General features: G+C 39.4%; 1 protein-coding gene across 1 annotated transcript; it reads right to left on the bottom strand.

The window, feature by feature from the left end:
• Positions 1-7774: 7774 nt before the first annotated feature.
• On the bottom strand, positions 7775-11284 carry LOC130247957 (uncharacterized). Its single transcript, XM_056481474.1, has one exon. The coding sequence runs from the start codon at positions 11282-11284 to the stop codon at positions 7775-7777; it is 3510 nt and encodes a 1169-aa protein (XP_056337449.1).
• Positions 11285-17794: the final 6510 nt, after the last annotated feature.

Genomic DNA, 17794 nt, shown 5'->3' with positions numbered 1-17794 from the left:
CAAAAAGATTATGAAAGATTATCGTTTAACAAAATGATTATAACTTCTAATCAGAATGTGACTATAATTTTAATATTTTGATATTATTAGGTGTTAACTAAGAAATTAACATCGCCTAAAATTGATAAATGCTTTTGTAGTTTTCATTGTAAGTTTAGTTAAATTAGCCAGTGTTAACTATTGGAGCCTTATTACACAGAGTTAATGTACAATAGTCATATAAATATTAACATAATTTTGAAATGAATTTTACTGCATGTAGTAGGCCAGATTAGCATGTTAAAATCTTCATGTTTAAACTATTTAGTTAACCAATTAAGTCTCTACCTGTTTGATGCTGTGATGATGTGAATATTCTTACAAAGCACTCTGAAAGTTTAAATTAAAAATAACTATTCACTGTATTTTAAGTGTCCACGACATAATATGTCTGATTATATTTTTTCTTCTGGAGAAAGTTTATTTCGGCTAGAGAAGAAGCAGTTTTTAATTTATTGAAACCCATTTTAAGGTAAAAATTATTAGCCCCTTTAAGCTATATGTTTTTTGATATATTATTATTATTATTATTATTATTATATATTTACTGTCATCATAGCAAAGATAAAATAAATTAGTTATTAGAGATAATTTATTAAAACAATTATGTTTGAAATGTGTTGAAAAAAATCTTCTCTCCGTTAAACAGAAATTGGGAAAAGAAATAAACAGGGGGGCTAATAATTCAGGGGGGCTAATAATTCTGACCTCAACGGTAATATGGATATATGTGTAAATATATATGTATGTATATGTATATATGTGTGTGTTTGTGTGTGTGTGTGTGTGCGTGTGTGTGTTTGCGCATGTTCATTATCACAATATATTAAACTATTGAAATCCAGCATATGTCTAAATTGAATATATCGCCATATATCAGATTTCTACATTATAATATTACAAAAGGATCTGAAATAATCATTATTGACATTCAAAGCCACCATGCGTTCAAAAGCAGATCAAGCACACATGTTGTGAGATTTTTTACGGAATATCTTATAATTAGTCAATCTAATAATATCTAATAATTCGGATGGCCATTTCACACATCAATTGCCATCACCAAAAAAACATATACATCCATGCCACTGTTATGTGAAGCTGGTTTAAAATCAGCTGGTTTAAAATGTTGGTTATGCTTATTTTACACCAATATGCCCTCCAATTAGTTTAAAGAAGAGCACAGGAGTCTATTTGAGATAGAAAGGATCAGAACCTTTCTTAGTCTTCAAACAAATGGTTAATTGAAAAAAAAAAAAAGAAAAGCTGCTGAACGCTATAATCAAGCATCCACTAAAAGGATTCATAGCATGTGTGGCCTGTATCGCTTACATCTGTGGTCTTGGTGGGTGGCAGGCGGCACGGGAAAACTGAAGGCGCTCCACAGCCACAGCCACACAAAACAGAGGAAATTTTAGATTCTTGTAGCCCTGAGAGAGTAAACAGCTCTGTAGGCACCAAGAACTGCAATGGTTCCTGCAGAGGACTTGAGAGGCAGATAAACAACACTCTTGAGTCAAATATGGATTCAAATATTGGGTTAAAAAGTTGTTGAAGTTAATTTAGTAGGCTTAAAAAAACCAACTGTAGGCGATACAAACTTTTTTCTCTATATGCACCAGACACTTTCTTAGAAATATTCCATGTTTCTGGGAAAACACTGTGGAATCCCGAGTATTCTTCACACAGGTGAGTGGGCTAGACAAACTACCTGTAGGAGACAGCCTTTCCTCTTTCTTCTCTATATGCTCAATAATAATATTAAATTATTGGGTTAAAAAATGGCAGCACAGTGGGTAGTGCTCTCACCTCACAGCAAGAAGGTCTTTTGTTCGAACCTCGGCTTGACCAGTTGGCATTTCTGTGTGGAGTTTGCATGTTCTCTCTGTGTTCACGTGGGTTTCCTTCGGGTGCTCCGGTTTACCCCACAAGTCCAAAGACATGCAGTACAGGTGAATTGGGTAAGCTAAATTGGCCGTAGTGTATGTGTGTGAATGAAAGTATATGGGTGTTTCCCAGTGATGGGTTGCAGCTGGAAGGGCATCTGCTGCGTAAAACATATGCTGGATAAGTTGGCGGTCCATTCCGCTGTGGCGACCCCAGATTAATAAAGGGACCAAGCCAAAAAAGAAAATTTACGAATGAATGGGTTAAAAAGTGTCATTTAAATTAATTGAAACAACTAACCAAATGTTGGGTTTATCCATATTTGATGTTTATCTATATTCGATGTGCCAGCTTTGTTCAGAATGTTTTGATCCTAAAATTAAACTCTTGCTTTGGCCGATGTCAGGCCAACTTCAATTAGCTTTCTCTCCATGCATCTGCAAACTGCTATTTAATATGATTTGATGACCCATTTTCAAATAAGTCGATGTACTTCAAATAAGCTTAAGTCGATGTATTTCTAAGATCTGTATATGGAACTGAATCCTTAAGATTCAGATCTGGATTCTTAAGATTTGTCAGCAGTCTTAATCCTATGGATTTTTGTTACTTTGCTCTTTGACCTCCTAATCCCTGCTATTTAAATATTTGCCTAAGGAGATACTGACAGACATGTCTATCTATCTATCTATCTATCTATCTATCTATCTATCTATCTATCTATCTATCTATCTATCTATCTATCTATCTATCTATCTATCTATCTGTCTGTCTGTCTGTCTGTCTGTCTGTCTGTCTGTCTGTCTGTCTGTCTGTCTGTCTGTCTGTCTGTCTGTCGGTCTGTTGTCAATTCTCACTATTAAAACTCTCCTTCATATTTGGAACACAAAAGACATTTGGCAAGAAATATGAGAGGTTTTGAAGCCCAGTAAGGTAGGAAAGACGTCACTGGCCATGTAACTTTAATGAGGTGATGGATATGTTTTTGTATCTATATAAATTGCAGTTCAATAACTCTTTTCGGGGCTTTGTTTTTTGTGTGTACGCTGTCAATGGACAGACAGAAAAGTTTCTGATTTCATTACAAATATCTTCAGCTGTGTTCTGAGGATGAACCAAACTTCACAGTACAGCTGAAGCCAGAATTATTAGCCTCCCTTTGACTTTATTTTTCTTTTTTAAATATGGCTGGTTCTAGCCTCGGCTGGGTCAGTTGGCATTTCAGTGTGGAGTTTGCATGTTCTCCTTATGTTCGTGCGGGTTTGCCAGTGATGGGTTGCAGCTGGAAGGGCATCCGCTGTGTAAAATATATGCTGGATGAGTTGGCGGTTCATTCCACTGTGGCGACCCCAGATTAATAAAGGGACTAAGCTGAAAAGAAAATGAATGAATAAACAGGGGGGCTAATAATTTTCACTTCAACTGTTTATAATACACATATTTTTAAAAGCATTTTTACAGTAAGTCACTGTAATTTCTATGGTGACCCCTGTATGCATTGCTGGAGAGTGCCAAATATATCCTGGGAGCTACGTTTTTTTGCAGTTTTTGTTTTCACAAATTCACCACTGTGTACGCAAGGCCCAACGCCATTGTGTGCGCTTTTAAGCAGGAAAGCCATCCATACGTAGGTAAGCTGTCAGCTGTTAGTGTGAAAAGGAGCGGTGTCATACCACCCCGTAGCATTCATTTTAAAGACAAAATACAGCCATACGTATTTCTGGCTAAATAATTCACTATCTCCAGAAATATATGTAGCGCCACCTAGGTGTATTAAGTTTAAGATAGCGCTCCAGGTTCAATACACTAAACGCCTACAGAATGTTGAAGTTAGGCCCCTCTGATATAATTCAATGATGTAGTGTAAATAAGGCAGATTAGAATATAAACATTTGTTGAGTTTGAATAAATCACCAGGAATAAACTCTGTGAATAAGAACACTCTTGGATAAATCAGAAAATATAATAAATTTAATTAGAATAGAAATGTAAATATTGGTAAAAGAACCCGGGTGTAAAACAAAATACAAAATATAGAATTTATGCACAGCCGAAAGAATGTAAAATGACACAAATATAAGTCAACACATGCAATTTACGATGAAGAATAATAATTAAACAAATATAGAAAAATACCACCTTTACACACTCGACCAATTAAAGTGAGAAATCAACAAGTGACTAAAGGGTGACAGAATAGGTATCTTTTTGAAAGTACCTACAATTGTGTCACTCAATTACACATAGAAGTACACCTATATAAACTATTCACAGTTTAAAACTGTATTGTAGAAACAGGCAGGAGTATATTATGCTCACTGCATAAACATCAACAAATGAAAACTCAGTGGGCCCACACACACACACACACACATTCAAACCCCACCCCGTTGCAGGCCTGTATCGTTGCTTGTGTACGTTGTGGCCGCGAAAATGAAAATGGCCTCTTCACTCTCCTGAGCACAAATAAAATTAAACAAAATACCTCAGATCCAGATGACAGCGATCCAGTTGACAGCAGTCAAGATGACAACACTCCAGATGACAACACTCGTGGACAGCGATCTAATGAGCAGCGATTGATCGGCGAAACTCCTGCAGCAGGTCACTATTAAATCCTAGCTTTCACTTTTAACTGTCAGCTGACAAAATGCTACTCCCTGTAGTCAGAGGCACTACCAAATATCCCGGCTATTTGTGGTGCTATCTGGTCCTCCAAGACTCTTTCTGCACCGTCCAATCCTAAGCTGGCCGTCTTTTTTTTCTTCTCTCCTCAATTTCCGTTTAACTGTCTCCCATCGGATTTTTGTTTAAATCCGCGGTACTGTCAGTTAACGCTAAAGGCATTTAAAAAATGCCTACTCGCTCTGAACTGACTAATAACTGACACTGGTAACTTATCTGATAAAAACACACAGCGAACTCAAATCAAACACAAAACAAACTCAAAGTAATTAGAACTGTGTTATTCACACGCGATCTACTTTACAATGTCGTGTATTTTTACTCTCCGTGTATGTTTCTCAATCATTCCAGCCCGCAGCGCGTCTCTCTCTGTTTCCAAATCTGCCGGCTGTCAAATCCCTCTCCCCTCAACAACCAATCACATTTCACATTCCAAACCGGAGGGCGGGACTAGACACATATAAACCAATCAAGGAACACCTAACAAACTTGTTAACCCCTTGTATTTCAGTGAAGGTTGATCAAACTTGCTATCTGATCATGCTCTCAAAGACGAACGCAGATATCATTACACATCAACATTAGGAGATATATATTCACACATGAATGCAAAACGCATTTAGATTTAGATCTGTTCTAGAACTAATATGAATAAATAAATAGATAGATAGATAATAAATAAATAAATAAATAACCTTAAGATTATTTCAAAACTTAAAACGTGTAGAACTTCATTCTACTGGGTTACATGCTCCCCCTTCTAAACATCTCATGCCCTCATGAGATTACCTCATTAAACTTTAATAGTGATGTCAGGCTCAGCACAATTGCTTACTTGAACACAATGAGTACACTGTGCCATAGGGTGGCACCACACTGTATTACAAAACTTTGGTGAACTGTCCCCACCTTGTACTTTTACAACCATTCCTCTGTGAACTAAAGTTAAAGACTTGTTAGTGGGTCTCCCCAGACAATCATAGCTCAATCTGTCTATAGGTCTTGTGCTTCTCTTAGGTCGCACATGAACAGGCTCTACTACCTCTCTAGTAGTATTGGCTGTTCCAGGATCTCCCCCTTCTAGAGCAAGATCTTCAAGTTCCTCAGGAGTCTGCTCCAATACTGCTTCGTGGCCCTGGTCAGTGAATGATGTGTCATCCGTCTCTGTAGCGGGTCTATCCAATTCATCCTGATGGTAAACTGCTCTCTCATCCACTGAAGATTCCTCCTGTGTTACATACTTTTGAGTTTCCTCGAACCTATCCGGGTAGTAATACCACAAGTCATCCTCTTCACTGTCCGAGTCATTTCTCAATCCACTTCCTGTCATGTTCTGATTTATTTCCTTTAATCCTCTTCCATATTTTCTCCCCACAGATTCTGTCCTGATCTCTGTTGGAGCAGCTGTATTTTGGAATTGTCCTGAATCGGTCAATCTCACATCATCCCCAACAGGTAAGAGATGGTCTCTTTGAAGAGTCCTCACACTTCCCATTCCAGATTCAGGTTTTAAGCGATATACAGGTAAGTTCTTCAACTTTTCAACTATCAGGTAAGGAACAGAATTCCACTTGTCACCAAGTTTGTTCTTTCCTATCAAACCCAGATTTCTTGTCAGCACACGATCTCCTACAGCCAGTGTCTGGTGTTTTATGTGCTTGTCATACAATCGTTTGTTTCTCTGCTGACTTTTCTGTGCAGTTTCAGTTGCCAACTGATATGCTTGTTGTAATTCTGACTTCATTCTTTCCACATATTGTCGATGGCTACCAGCTCCTTTTCCATCAGGTGAAGTTCCAAAACACACATCCACTGGCAGACGAGCCTCTCTTCCGAATAGAAGATAGTACGGGGAATATCCAGTTGCATCATTCTTAGTACAGTTGTAAGCGTGTACTAATCGGTTGATGTGCTGACTCCATCTGTGTTTCTCTATCGGATTCAGAGTACCGAGCATGGACAGCAGTGTTCAGTTGAATCTTTCTGGCTGAGGGTCTCCTTGTGGATGATAGGGTGACGTTCTAGATTTTCGTATACCAAGCATGCTAAGCATTTCTTTTATGAGACCACTCTCAAAGTCTCTTCCCTGATCTGAGTGGATACGGGTGGGTAAGCCATAGTGAACAAAAAATTTGTCGCACAGTATCTTGGCCACAGTTAGCGCTTTCTGATCTTTGGTTACAAATGCTTGCGCGTAGCGAGTGAAGTGGTCGGTTACAACCAGAACATTGCTGAGACCTCTGGAGTCAGGCTCAATAGATAAGAAGTCAATACACACTAAGTCAAATGGTCCATTGCTGGTTAGGTGGTTCAGTGGGGCAGCCTTCTCAGGTAATGTTTTTCTCGTTACACATCGCCCACAATTCTTAACATACTGCTCCACATAGCTAGACATTCGGGGCCAATAGAATCGATCTCTCAGTAGTTCAGTTGTTCTCTCTACCCCCAAATGACCAGAGTCATCATGCAAGGAGCACAGTACACGAGACCAATACCTTGAGGGTAAGACAAGCTGTATGTTTTCCTTTCTGCAGGAACTGTTGGTGACCCTGTACAGAAGTTTATTCTCAATTTTCAACTTGGGTCCCTGCCGTCGCAACAGAGCAATTGAATCATCTGAACTCCTAGCATCAGTAAGTATTTTTCCAGACTCCAATTCTCGCTTCACTATACCAATTACAGGATCTTCGTCTTGAGCCTTACTTAACTCCTCATTGGTCAGCTGTTCCATAGGACTGAAACTCAATGAAGTGGGACAAGCAAATGCTTCTGGGATACTGTGAGGAGAGACACATAGATGATCCACCAACCTGGAGGATGACTCATCACTTTCATTAATTCTTGCCAGCTGGCAAATAGCTTTTACTCCTGACTTTGGAATTTCTTTCCATTCTGTTGAGATAGCTGATTCAAAGGGGTAGCGTGACAATACATCAGCATCTGTGTTGTGACTCCCAGGCTTGTATTGTAAGCTAAAGTTGTATGTGGCTAAAGCAGCTAACCATCAGTGTCCTGTCGCACTCAACTTGGCACTGGACAGCACATAGGTAAGTGGATTGTTGTCTGTTTTCACCACAAACTGAGCACCATAAAGATAATCATGGAACTTGTCCACAACTGCCCATTTAAGTGCTAAGAACTCCAGCTGATGAATGGGGTAACGCTACTCAGATGCACTAAGCTTTCTGCTTGCGTAGGCTACTGGCCTAAGTCCACCAGGATGCTCCTGATTCAAAACAGCTCCCAGACCATTAAGGCTAGCATCCACATGAAGAACATAGGATTTGTTCGGATCGGCAAAAGCAAGTACTGGGGCATGTGTGAGACAATAAATGATCTTACGAAATGCTGCTGTACAGTTGTCATCCCAACGCTCTCCAAAGGGCTCAGTCGTTTTGTAATATTTCCTGCCATCTGCGGTCTTTCGGATTTGGCCAGATGTTGGTGGGTACCCTTTAGTGAGCTCTGTTAATGGCCTTACAATGGCTGAGTAGTCTTTTATGAATCGTCGGTAAAATCCACAGAAACCGAGAAAGGATCTCAGTGACTTCAGATCAGTGGGCATTTTCCAACGGGTTACCGCCTCAACTTTGGCTGGGTCAGGTGATACTCCAGCAGCTGACACAATGTGCCCCACATAACGTACTTGGGACTGACAAAACTGGCATTTGTCAATTGAAACTTTGAGGCCACACTCTCTGAGCCGATCTAAAACTTTTAATAGTCTCTCTTCATGTTCTTCAAGAGTTCGCCCAAACACAATGATGTCATCCAGGTAGACTATTACTTGAAGAAGATGCATGTCACCAACAGCTTTTTCCATTAGCCGTTGAAATGTGGCTGGAGCTCCAGTAATCCCTTGAGGCATCCGTTCAAACTGGAAAAATCCTAAAGGACAGATAAATGCTGTCTTCTCTTTGTCCTCCTCAGCCATGGCTATTTGATAATATCCACTGCGAAGATCCAGCACAGAAAACCACTTACTGCCAGCCAAACAGTCCAGAGCATCATCGATCCTGGGAGTAGTGTACTGATCAGGGAGGGTGCGAGCATTTAGAGTCCTGTAGTCAATGCACATCCTAACTGCTCCACTCTTTTTCCGTGCAATTACAATAGGCGATGCATACTGGCTTCTTGATTCTGTAATTATTCCAGCCTCTAAAAGTTCTTTGATATGGCGTCGCACATCCTCGATGTCTGCAGGAGCAATGCGTCTGGAGCGCTCTCTGAAAGGTTTGGTGTCTGTTAGTCTAATGTTATGTTCAACTCCTTTGGCTAACCCCACATCCCACTCATTGGTAGAAAAGACATCACTTCTGACTGCCAACTTCTGACGGAGTCGCATTTCCCATAACTCAGGGATGGATGACTCTTCAAATTTAAACAGGCTTGGATCAATTACTTGAGAGCTCTTTTCCCCAGAACCAACAGTAAGTGTGTCAGTAAGGTACACATTGGCCATTACTGTACCCGATGGAATTGATATGTCCTTTGAGGTCTCATTATGGACTAACACTTGTATACTGTTATCTTGAACGGTGGAAGAGGGAAGCACAAAGGGAGTTATGAATGTACCAGCCGGAAGATTATCCTCTTCAGGTGAGTCTACCACAAAGATTTCTTTTCTCAAGGGTTTCTCAGTCTCCATTTTACAGATGGCCAATACTTCTCCTCTAGATGGAACTACACACTTCCCGGGTCCCATCCACCGTACTTTCCCCTCAGGCTGGTCGATTAAAGTATTGTTACATGTCTGCTGATTCAGATGGATTTCAGGGAGGTTAGTATGAATTCTCAAAGCTTGTGCAGTGCTGGAAGCTTTTACGTCATGACGGAGAGTAGCAAGGCGCTGGAAGAAACTGGCGTTTGTTCCAATTATGACTGGCAACTGGGATGGCCCTTGAGGTTCAGGACATACGAGAGCCAGGATGGACAGCGGCTCCTTCACTCCACTGACTGAAAAAGGGAAAGTGACATCCACTACTATGTATCCTTTATAAGGGTAACTGGATGAACTGAGGCCCCATATGGATAATCCAGTCAAGGGGTGAATCGGTACATAATCTAAATTCTTAGAGTACCAACTCTCAAACACAATTGTCACCTGCGAGCCACTGTCTAACAGTGCTTGACATAAATGTCCATTAATTGTCACTTCTACTGTTGATGCTGGTCCAACTAGGCCTTGTGGGATACTGCTGGCTTTGTATATGTCGGTCTGACTCTTTTTGGAGAAACAAACTTGGTTCTGGGTTTTTCTGCTTTCATTAGCCTCGGACTTCAAACTCTTAGCTTGACGCAAAGAACGAATTAGCTTCTGGATTACTTGGTCTGAATTTTGTGGGGCTTGACATTTTGTCGCAATATGACCATCTTGTCCACATTTGTAACAGAAATAATCATCTTTTGTTCTGGCTGACTTGCGGCTGAATGATGATGAAGTGGACTGTGATGGTTTCGGTCGTTGTTCTGTAACATCTAGTGAGCCCTGAGAAGGACTGACACTCATAACTGCCAGCTGTTGTTGTAAGTACTGAACTTGTTTCTTTAACTCTTCTACATCTTCTGTTTTTTCCATCAGGTTAGATTTCTCTCTGGGTGTAACCACCAAAGAAGAAGTAGAAACAGTTTTGTGCATCACACCATGTAAGTGTGCACGCAGCTCTTGAATCTCACCCTTGAGTTCTTGAATGACAGATGTGCTTGTGGTTTCATCACAATACTGTATAGATTTGGCTTTAGCTGACATTCTGTGGCGAGATGCTTCACTCTCTTCTGCCTCACGTATCTCCTTCAGCAGACTCAGGAAAGAAGGTGGGCATACTGTACGTTCTCGAAGCCTCAACTGTAGCAACATAAGGTCAGAATTCACTGCCCCTCGAATGAGTTGTTCTACTCGCACTTTATCGACCATTCTGAAAGACAGGCCGTCTCTTTCAACCACTTTTTTAAGAGCCTTGTCAATCCTCCTCAGAAACTCTGATAATGCCTCCCCTGCATTTTGACGCATAAGTCGAAACTTAAAATACAAATATTCACCAGACTCTGAAGATCCAAAGGAACTCTCTAATGCTTCCACATACTCTAAAGCACCTGCTTCTGGATTTGAGAAACGAACAGCTCTCACTATTTCCATTGCTGGTCCTTTAAGGCTTTCCATGATTCTGCATCGTTTTTCTTTTTCAGTACAGTCACACTCAGTTATCATGAGCCTTGCTTGATCAATCCAATTATCCATGTTTTCCTCTCCAACTGGGGTCGGAACAATAGCTGAAAATGTGCGAAGTCGTCGGTATGCATTTCCATCTCTTGTTGGCTTTACGGTCCTTTCCAGTACTTCACCCATTGCACGTATAATTGATTCAGGAGAACTATCACCAGCACTGTGGGGTGTAATTAAAGCTTTTACATCACCAAAAGTTTTCCCTTCCTCCATCAGGAACTTTGTCAGCTTTTCAGTGAATCCTTCAGCATCTGTATTAGAGGCACTTTCTCTTGGTTGGATCACGATAACTGACCAGGGCTCACTCTTTTCTCCCCTTGTCACTTCAGGGGGAATACGGGTGGAGTCAGTGGCTTGTCGGCACTCACACAATACCATCATAGACTGGGCAGTGGGTCCTTCTCTTGTGTCTCTCACTCGAACCCTTCCCAGAGCTTTCACAGTTTCCATTACATCTTCAATCTCTGCCACTTCTGTATAAACAGGTACATTTAACAGGATTAAAGCATGAGTAACATCAATACTGGCTGCTTCACACCATTTTGTTAACTCTGCTTGAAGACTGGGGTCCTTTCTCAAAGCCATAGCAACAGTTTATGCACTTTTGAATAGAAGACAGAAGGTGCTTGGATTCAGATAATTTAACTTGTCTCTTCCTTCTTTAGGAACTTATCATTGATGTATCAGAGGAAGATCCCGGACGAGCCCCTCTTTTATGTAGCGCCACCTAGGTGTATTAAGTTTAAGATAGCGCTCCAGGTTCAATACACTAAACGCCTACAGAATGTTGAAGTTAGGCCCCTCTGATATAATTCAATGATGTAGTGTAAATAAGGCAGATTAGAATATAAACATTTGTTGAGTTTGAATAAATCACCAGGAATAAACTCTGTGAATAATAACACTCTTGGATAAATCAGAAAATATAATAAATTTAATTAGAATAGAAATGTAAATATTGGTAAAAGAACCCGGGTGTAAAACAAAATACAAAATATAGAATTTATGCACAGCCGAAAGAATGTAAAATGACCCAAATATAAGTCAACACAAGGAATTTACGATGAAGAATAAGAATTAAACAAATATAGAAAAATACCACCTTTACACACTCGACCAATTAAAGTTAGAAATCAACAAGTGACTAAAGGGTGATAGAATAGGTATCTTTTTGAAAGTACCTACAATTGTGTCACTCAATTACACATAGAAGTACACCTATATAAACTATTCACAGTTTAAAACTGTATTGTAGAAACAGGCAGGAGTATATTATGCTCACTGCATAAACATCAACAAATGAAAACTCAGTGGGCCCACACACACACACACACACATTCAAACCCCACCCCGTTGCAGGCCTGTATCGTTGCTTGTGTACGTTGTGGCCGCGAAAATGAAAATGGCCTCTTCACTCTCCTGAGCACAAATAAAATTAAACAAAATACCTCAGATCCAGATGACAGCGATCCAGTTGACAGCAGTCAAGATGACAACACTCCAGATGACAACACTCGTGGACAGCGATCTAATGAGCAGCGATTGATCGGCGAAACTCCTGCAGCAGGTCACTATTAAATCCTAGCTTTCACTTTTAACTGTCAGCTGACAAAATGCTACTCCCTGTAGTCAGAGGCACCACCAAATATCCCGGCTATTTGTGGTGCTATCTGGTCCTCCAAGACTCTTTCTGCACCGTCCGATCCTAAGCTGGCCGTCTTTTTTTTCTTCTCTCCTCAATTTCCGTTTAACTGTCTCCCATCGGATTTTTGTTTAAATCCGCGGTACTGTCAGTTAACGCTAAAGGCATTTAAAAAATGCCTACTCGCTCTGAACTGACTAATAACTGACACTGGTAACTTATCTGATAAAAACACACAGCGAACTCAAATCAAACACAAAACAAACTCAAAGTAATTAGAACTGTGTTATTCACACGCGATCTACTTTACAATGTCGTGTATTTTTACTCTCCGTGTATGTTTCTCAATCATTCCAGCCCGCAGCGCGTCTCTCTCTGTTTCCAAATCTGCCGGCTGTCAAATCCCTCTCCCCTCAACAACCAATCACATTTCACATTCCAAACCGGAGGGTGGGACTAGACACATATAAACCAATCAAGGAACACCTAACAAACTTGTTAACCCCTTGTATTTCAGTGAAGGTTGATCAAACTTGCTATCTGATCATGCTCTCAAAGACGAACGCAGATATCATTACACATCAACATTAGGAGATATATATTCACGCATGAATGCAAAACACATTTAGATTTAGATCTGTTCTAGAACTAATATGAATAAATAAATAGATAGATAGATAATAAATAAATAAATAACCTTAAGATTATTTCAAAACCTAAAACGTGTAGAACTTCATTCTACTGGGTTACATATATATAGGGCTATGTTTTCAGAATGAGCCTATGTTGGTTAAGGCCCTGCTATAAATCAAATGGGGTTCTGTCTTGTTCTTGAGGTCAATAAGAAATTCGAAAAGGCTGAGTGATGGATTATGGTTTTTGAAACCTTTAATACCCATGTGCTGCAGTAAGCAGGGATGTAAATGTGTCACGCCTCCTGAGTGGACTCCTAAACACAACAATGGAGGCTGTGAGAGAATAACAGTTTCATATAAGGCAAACAGCCTTCTCCTTCACATAATAAAGCCTGACAGGAATATCGGCAGCCCAAAGCGAAGCACAGGGCTTTGACTGAAGATCTTTATTCTGTGAAATCAACCACCTGGATGTTCTTGTTCCTGTGGAATCTTGAGTGTGATTCATGCAGGTGTGTGTGATGGACAAACCACCTGTGGAGACACACCCTTTCCTCTTTCCCTTCTATATGCACCAGACACTTTCCTAAAAACTCTACAAGGACTCAATAATAATAATAAACTGCTAAACTAACGTAGACTCATCATGACATTCACTCGTCTTTTCTCTGGTGATTTGGTATGTTTTTTAATGTTCATTTGAAAGTCATTAAAGAGAAAAGCAACTGCTAAATGAATAAATGTAAATTTAAATTCACCTGCTCACTTGCATGCTTACCAGCAAACTCACTTATGTAATGTAATGTAATGTGTGTATTCATATAGCGTATTTATTGCGTATGGCCATACTCGCAAAGCGCTACACAATCATGAGGGGAACAACGGCGCTAGTGCACTCACCACACACCAGCTTGGTGAAGTGGAGAGACAGTGATAGAGCCAATTCTGTGGATGGTGATGAGTAGGAGGCCATGATGGGTAAAGGCCGATGGATGGAATTTGGCCAGGACACTGAGGTTACACCCCTACTCTTTACGAGAAGTGCCATGGGATATTTAATGACCACAGAGTCAGGACCTCCGTTTAATGTCTAATCTGAAAGATAGATGTGCATAAAGCACACTCAGGCTGGTCTCCCATCCTGCACTCTTAAGCCTCTATAGATGATCCAGAACGCTGCAGCTTGTCTGGTCTTCAATGAGCCAAAAAGAGCCCATGTAACACCTCTGTTTATCTCAAATCACTGATGCTTGCTTATAGGACAGCCACTAGACTGCACCCTCTTATCTCCACCTACTGCTGAAGGTCTACACCCCCTCCAGGATCCTCCGGTCGGGGTGTGAGCACCGGCTTGTGGTGCCATCAAAGAGAGGCTATAAGTCACTTATAGCGATACTTATAGCAGTGTGGATACACTGGTGTCCTTAAGTTCAAACGACAACTAAAAGCCCATCTCTTCAGAGAACACCTGAAACCTGGTGAATAATACCAAAACCACCCACTGAAGCACTTTCTCTCTCTCCCTCTCTAAAACAATTTCCATTCTAGCACTAAATTCTCTGACCACAAACAAGTTATTTTCAATAACCAGCAGTTCTCATATGTATTGGCTCTTCTTGTTGAATCACAGAATGCCTTCGCAGTTATAAGTCGCTTTGGACAAATGCATCTGCCAAATGACTACATGTAAAATGTAAATGTGAATTAATGTAAAAGCATCATGCAAGTGCTAAAGATTTGCATTTCTTCCATTCCACCAAATTCCAGAGGGGCTTTGACTAGATGTCTGTTTATTGAAGCCATATGAGTATAATGAACATTCAGGAAACCAGTTTGAGTTGACTTAACCTTTGTAACATGGTGTGTTATGCTGGAAGTAGCCCTCACAAGAATTGATATAGCCTATCTGACCATGTTCATCCCTTTATGACCACACTATATGGTTACTGAGCAGTTTTAAAAGTGTACCTAATAAGATGGTCAGCCAGTAAATATTCAAATACTCACATATGGATTGTCAATTAAGAAACAAGCAGTTTCTTCACATTCATCTTTGTATTTCTTTTAATAGAATGTGAACCTTGCAAATCAAAAAAGTACACATGATAATAAACATCAAACAAGGACTTGTTTGAGTTGTTAACTGTTACAGATTTCCCTTTTTAGATTTAAAATAGACCAAAAGGACTAGCGCACCACTTGAATGATAAATCAGTTCAAAGCATTAGCAAATATGACATAAAAATACAATAAATACTGTACAACACATGCCGAATACTGTTCTTGCCATTAAAGGGACAGTTTAACCAAAAATGAAAACTGTCATCGTTTACTCAGCATTCATTTGTTCCAAACTTTTGACCTTTTTGTTGGTTACAAAAAAGATACTATCCCTTTAACATAACAATGACCACAGAAATCAATCTCTTCACAACAGCAACAGCAGAAATGTGGAAAACAATGCTTTATCGAGCAAATATACATTTCAATAAATGTTAAATAAAGTGCCAGCTGTAGCATGTGCATATACTGTACAGTCTGCATACTTTTAGGAATAATATTTAAATTTGAGGTCTAGGATTATTTTGTCCCCCTGCAAAGTTCTGAACGACATGAACAACAACAGCAATAACAACACAGCAAATGCATATCTGCAGAAATACTAAGCAACAAATATAAGGTTCTCTCCAGCTCATTCCAACACTATTAAAGAAATAAATGAACATCGATTGCTATGGAAAGATTTCCCCCTGAGTTAGCAGTGAAAGTGCCTTTTCACTCTCAAACATCCCCATAAGTCTAGAGCAGAGGTTCAGCTTTCATTTCAGGTATTTACAACAGATGGCACTAATATCAACATTAATACAGTGGAGTCCAAAAGTCTGAGATCACATTGAATCTATAAGATTCTAAATTTGTTAAAATGAGTATGTTATTTAAATGAGTGAGAGGATTGTAAAGATTACTTTAAATGAACAAGGAATAATAATTTCAATGCAATTAAACAAGTAAAAGGCATTACGTTGGACATAAAAAGTTTTTTTTAATCCTTTAATAGCTGAAATGTCATAACTCTACTTTACTCTGTAAGAAATGCAGGGTTCCACACAATTAATTTGTGTTGGGACAACAGGAAGTATTTAAGTTAACTTATTCATTTTTGCAAACAAGTAGATTGAACATAAAACAATTAAGTTGTGTTGTTTAAACTCATTTTAAAGAAGTAGTTTGAACAAATAATGTTGGCTTACTATACCTTACTTCAGAGGTCTCCAAAGAGGAATGAACCACCAACTATTGTGTTTTACACAGCAGATGCTCTTCCAGCCACAACCCAGTACTGAGAAACACTCACACACTCTCGCATTTACACATGCACTTATACACTATGGTCAATTTAGTTCACCCAATTCACCTATGCCACATGCCTTGGGATTGTGGGGGAAACCAGTACAGCGGGTACTCAAGCTTGTGACCTTTTTGCTGTGAGGCAACAATGCTAACCACTGAGCCACCATGCCACCCTGTTACTTTTTTTAAATTTAATTTAAATTACACTTTTTGGGGGGTTTGTCTATATTTGATGCAACATTGCGTTACAACAACCCAGCATTTATAATAGATTAGAACATTCAAAACATCCAGTCTTTTAAGCAATGTTTTAATGTTATTTTGTTGGCTGTAATAATGTTCTACAAAATGTTTGTTATATTAATGTTCACAGAACATTATTTAAAAAGATATTAAACCCTTCATCCACATTACATAACTATGCTAAAAACATTTTATCAACATTGAAAGAATGTTCCAAAAACATTATTTTAATAACGTTATGTTCTAAGATGGGCTGCATGGTGGTTCAGTGGTTAGCACTGGTGCAAGAAGATCACTGGTAGGGAGTCCCGGCTGGGTCAGTTGGCATTCCTTTGTGGAGTTTACATGTTCTCCCCTTGTTGGTGTGGGTTTCCTGGCTCCCGTTTACCCCACAGTCCAAAGACATGTGGTATAGGTGAATTGACTAAATAAAATATGCCGTAGTGTATGTGTGTGAACAAGTCCTGTGTTGCAGCTGGAAGAGCCTCCGCTGTGTAAAACATATGCTGGATAAGTTGGCGGTTCATTCTGCTGTGGCGACCCCTGAAGAACAACGGGACTAAGCAGAAGGAAAATGAATGAATATTATGTTCCAAGATTTTTTAAGGAACTTTTAAGGAACGTTTCTGAGAACGCTCTATATTAGCTGGAACAGATTATCCTCTTATCTCTAAAACTGTTGTGCTATAGACAAGAAACAAGTCAGAGCAGATTACCAACCAGTCACCATGCAGGACGTCTCCTAAAATATTCTAGTTTTACTGTCAACAAATTGTGAAGCATCTAAGATGCAATATTGTTTGTCATGATTAAGACACACTTTCCACGATAAAACAACAAATGATTGCTTCTGAATTTTCAACGTTATCTTTGAATAGCCACAACACCATCAAACATATACTAAATATGACTGAAAACTTAAATCATGCTGGATAACCGAAATGTATTTATTAATCCAGGCTAAATTTCCAATGATATATTTACTTTATAAGTATATAAATTGTACTGTAACTGAAAAATGTTAAATAAAAATATTTCCATGTGTGGTTTCAGACTTATGTTCCCCATTGAATGTGCAGCAGCAGCAAA

The sequence above is a fragment of the Danio aesculapii genome, chromosome 20, assembly GCF_903798145.1.
Source record: "Danio aesculapii chromosome 20, fDanAes4.1, whole genome shotgun sequence".
Taxonomy (NCBI): domain Eukaryota; kingdom Metazoa; phylum Chordata; class Actinopteri; order Cypriniformes; family Danionidae; genus Danio; species Danio aesculapii.
This window is presented reverse-complemented; position numbering and strand designations above follow the sequence as displayed.

Bases quoted from the DNA above. Each gene is read 5' to 3' on its own strand.
- LOC130247957 (XM_056481474.1), bottom strand. From the start codon at position 11,284: ATGGAAACTGTGAAAGCTCTGGGAAGGGTTCGAGTGAGAGACACAAGA.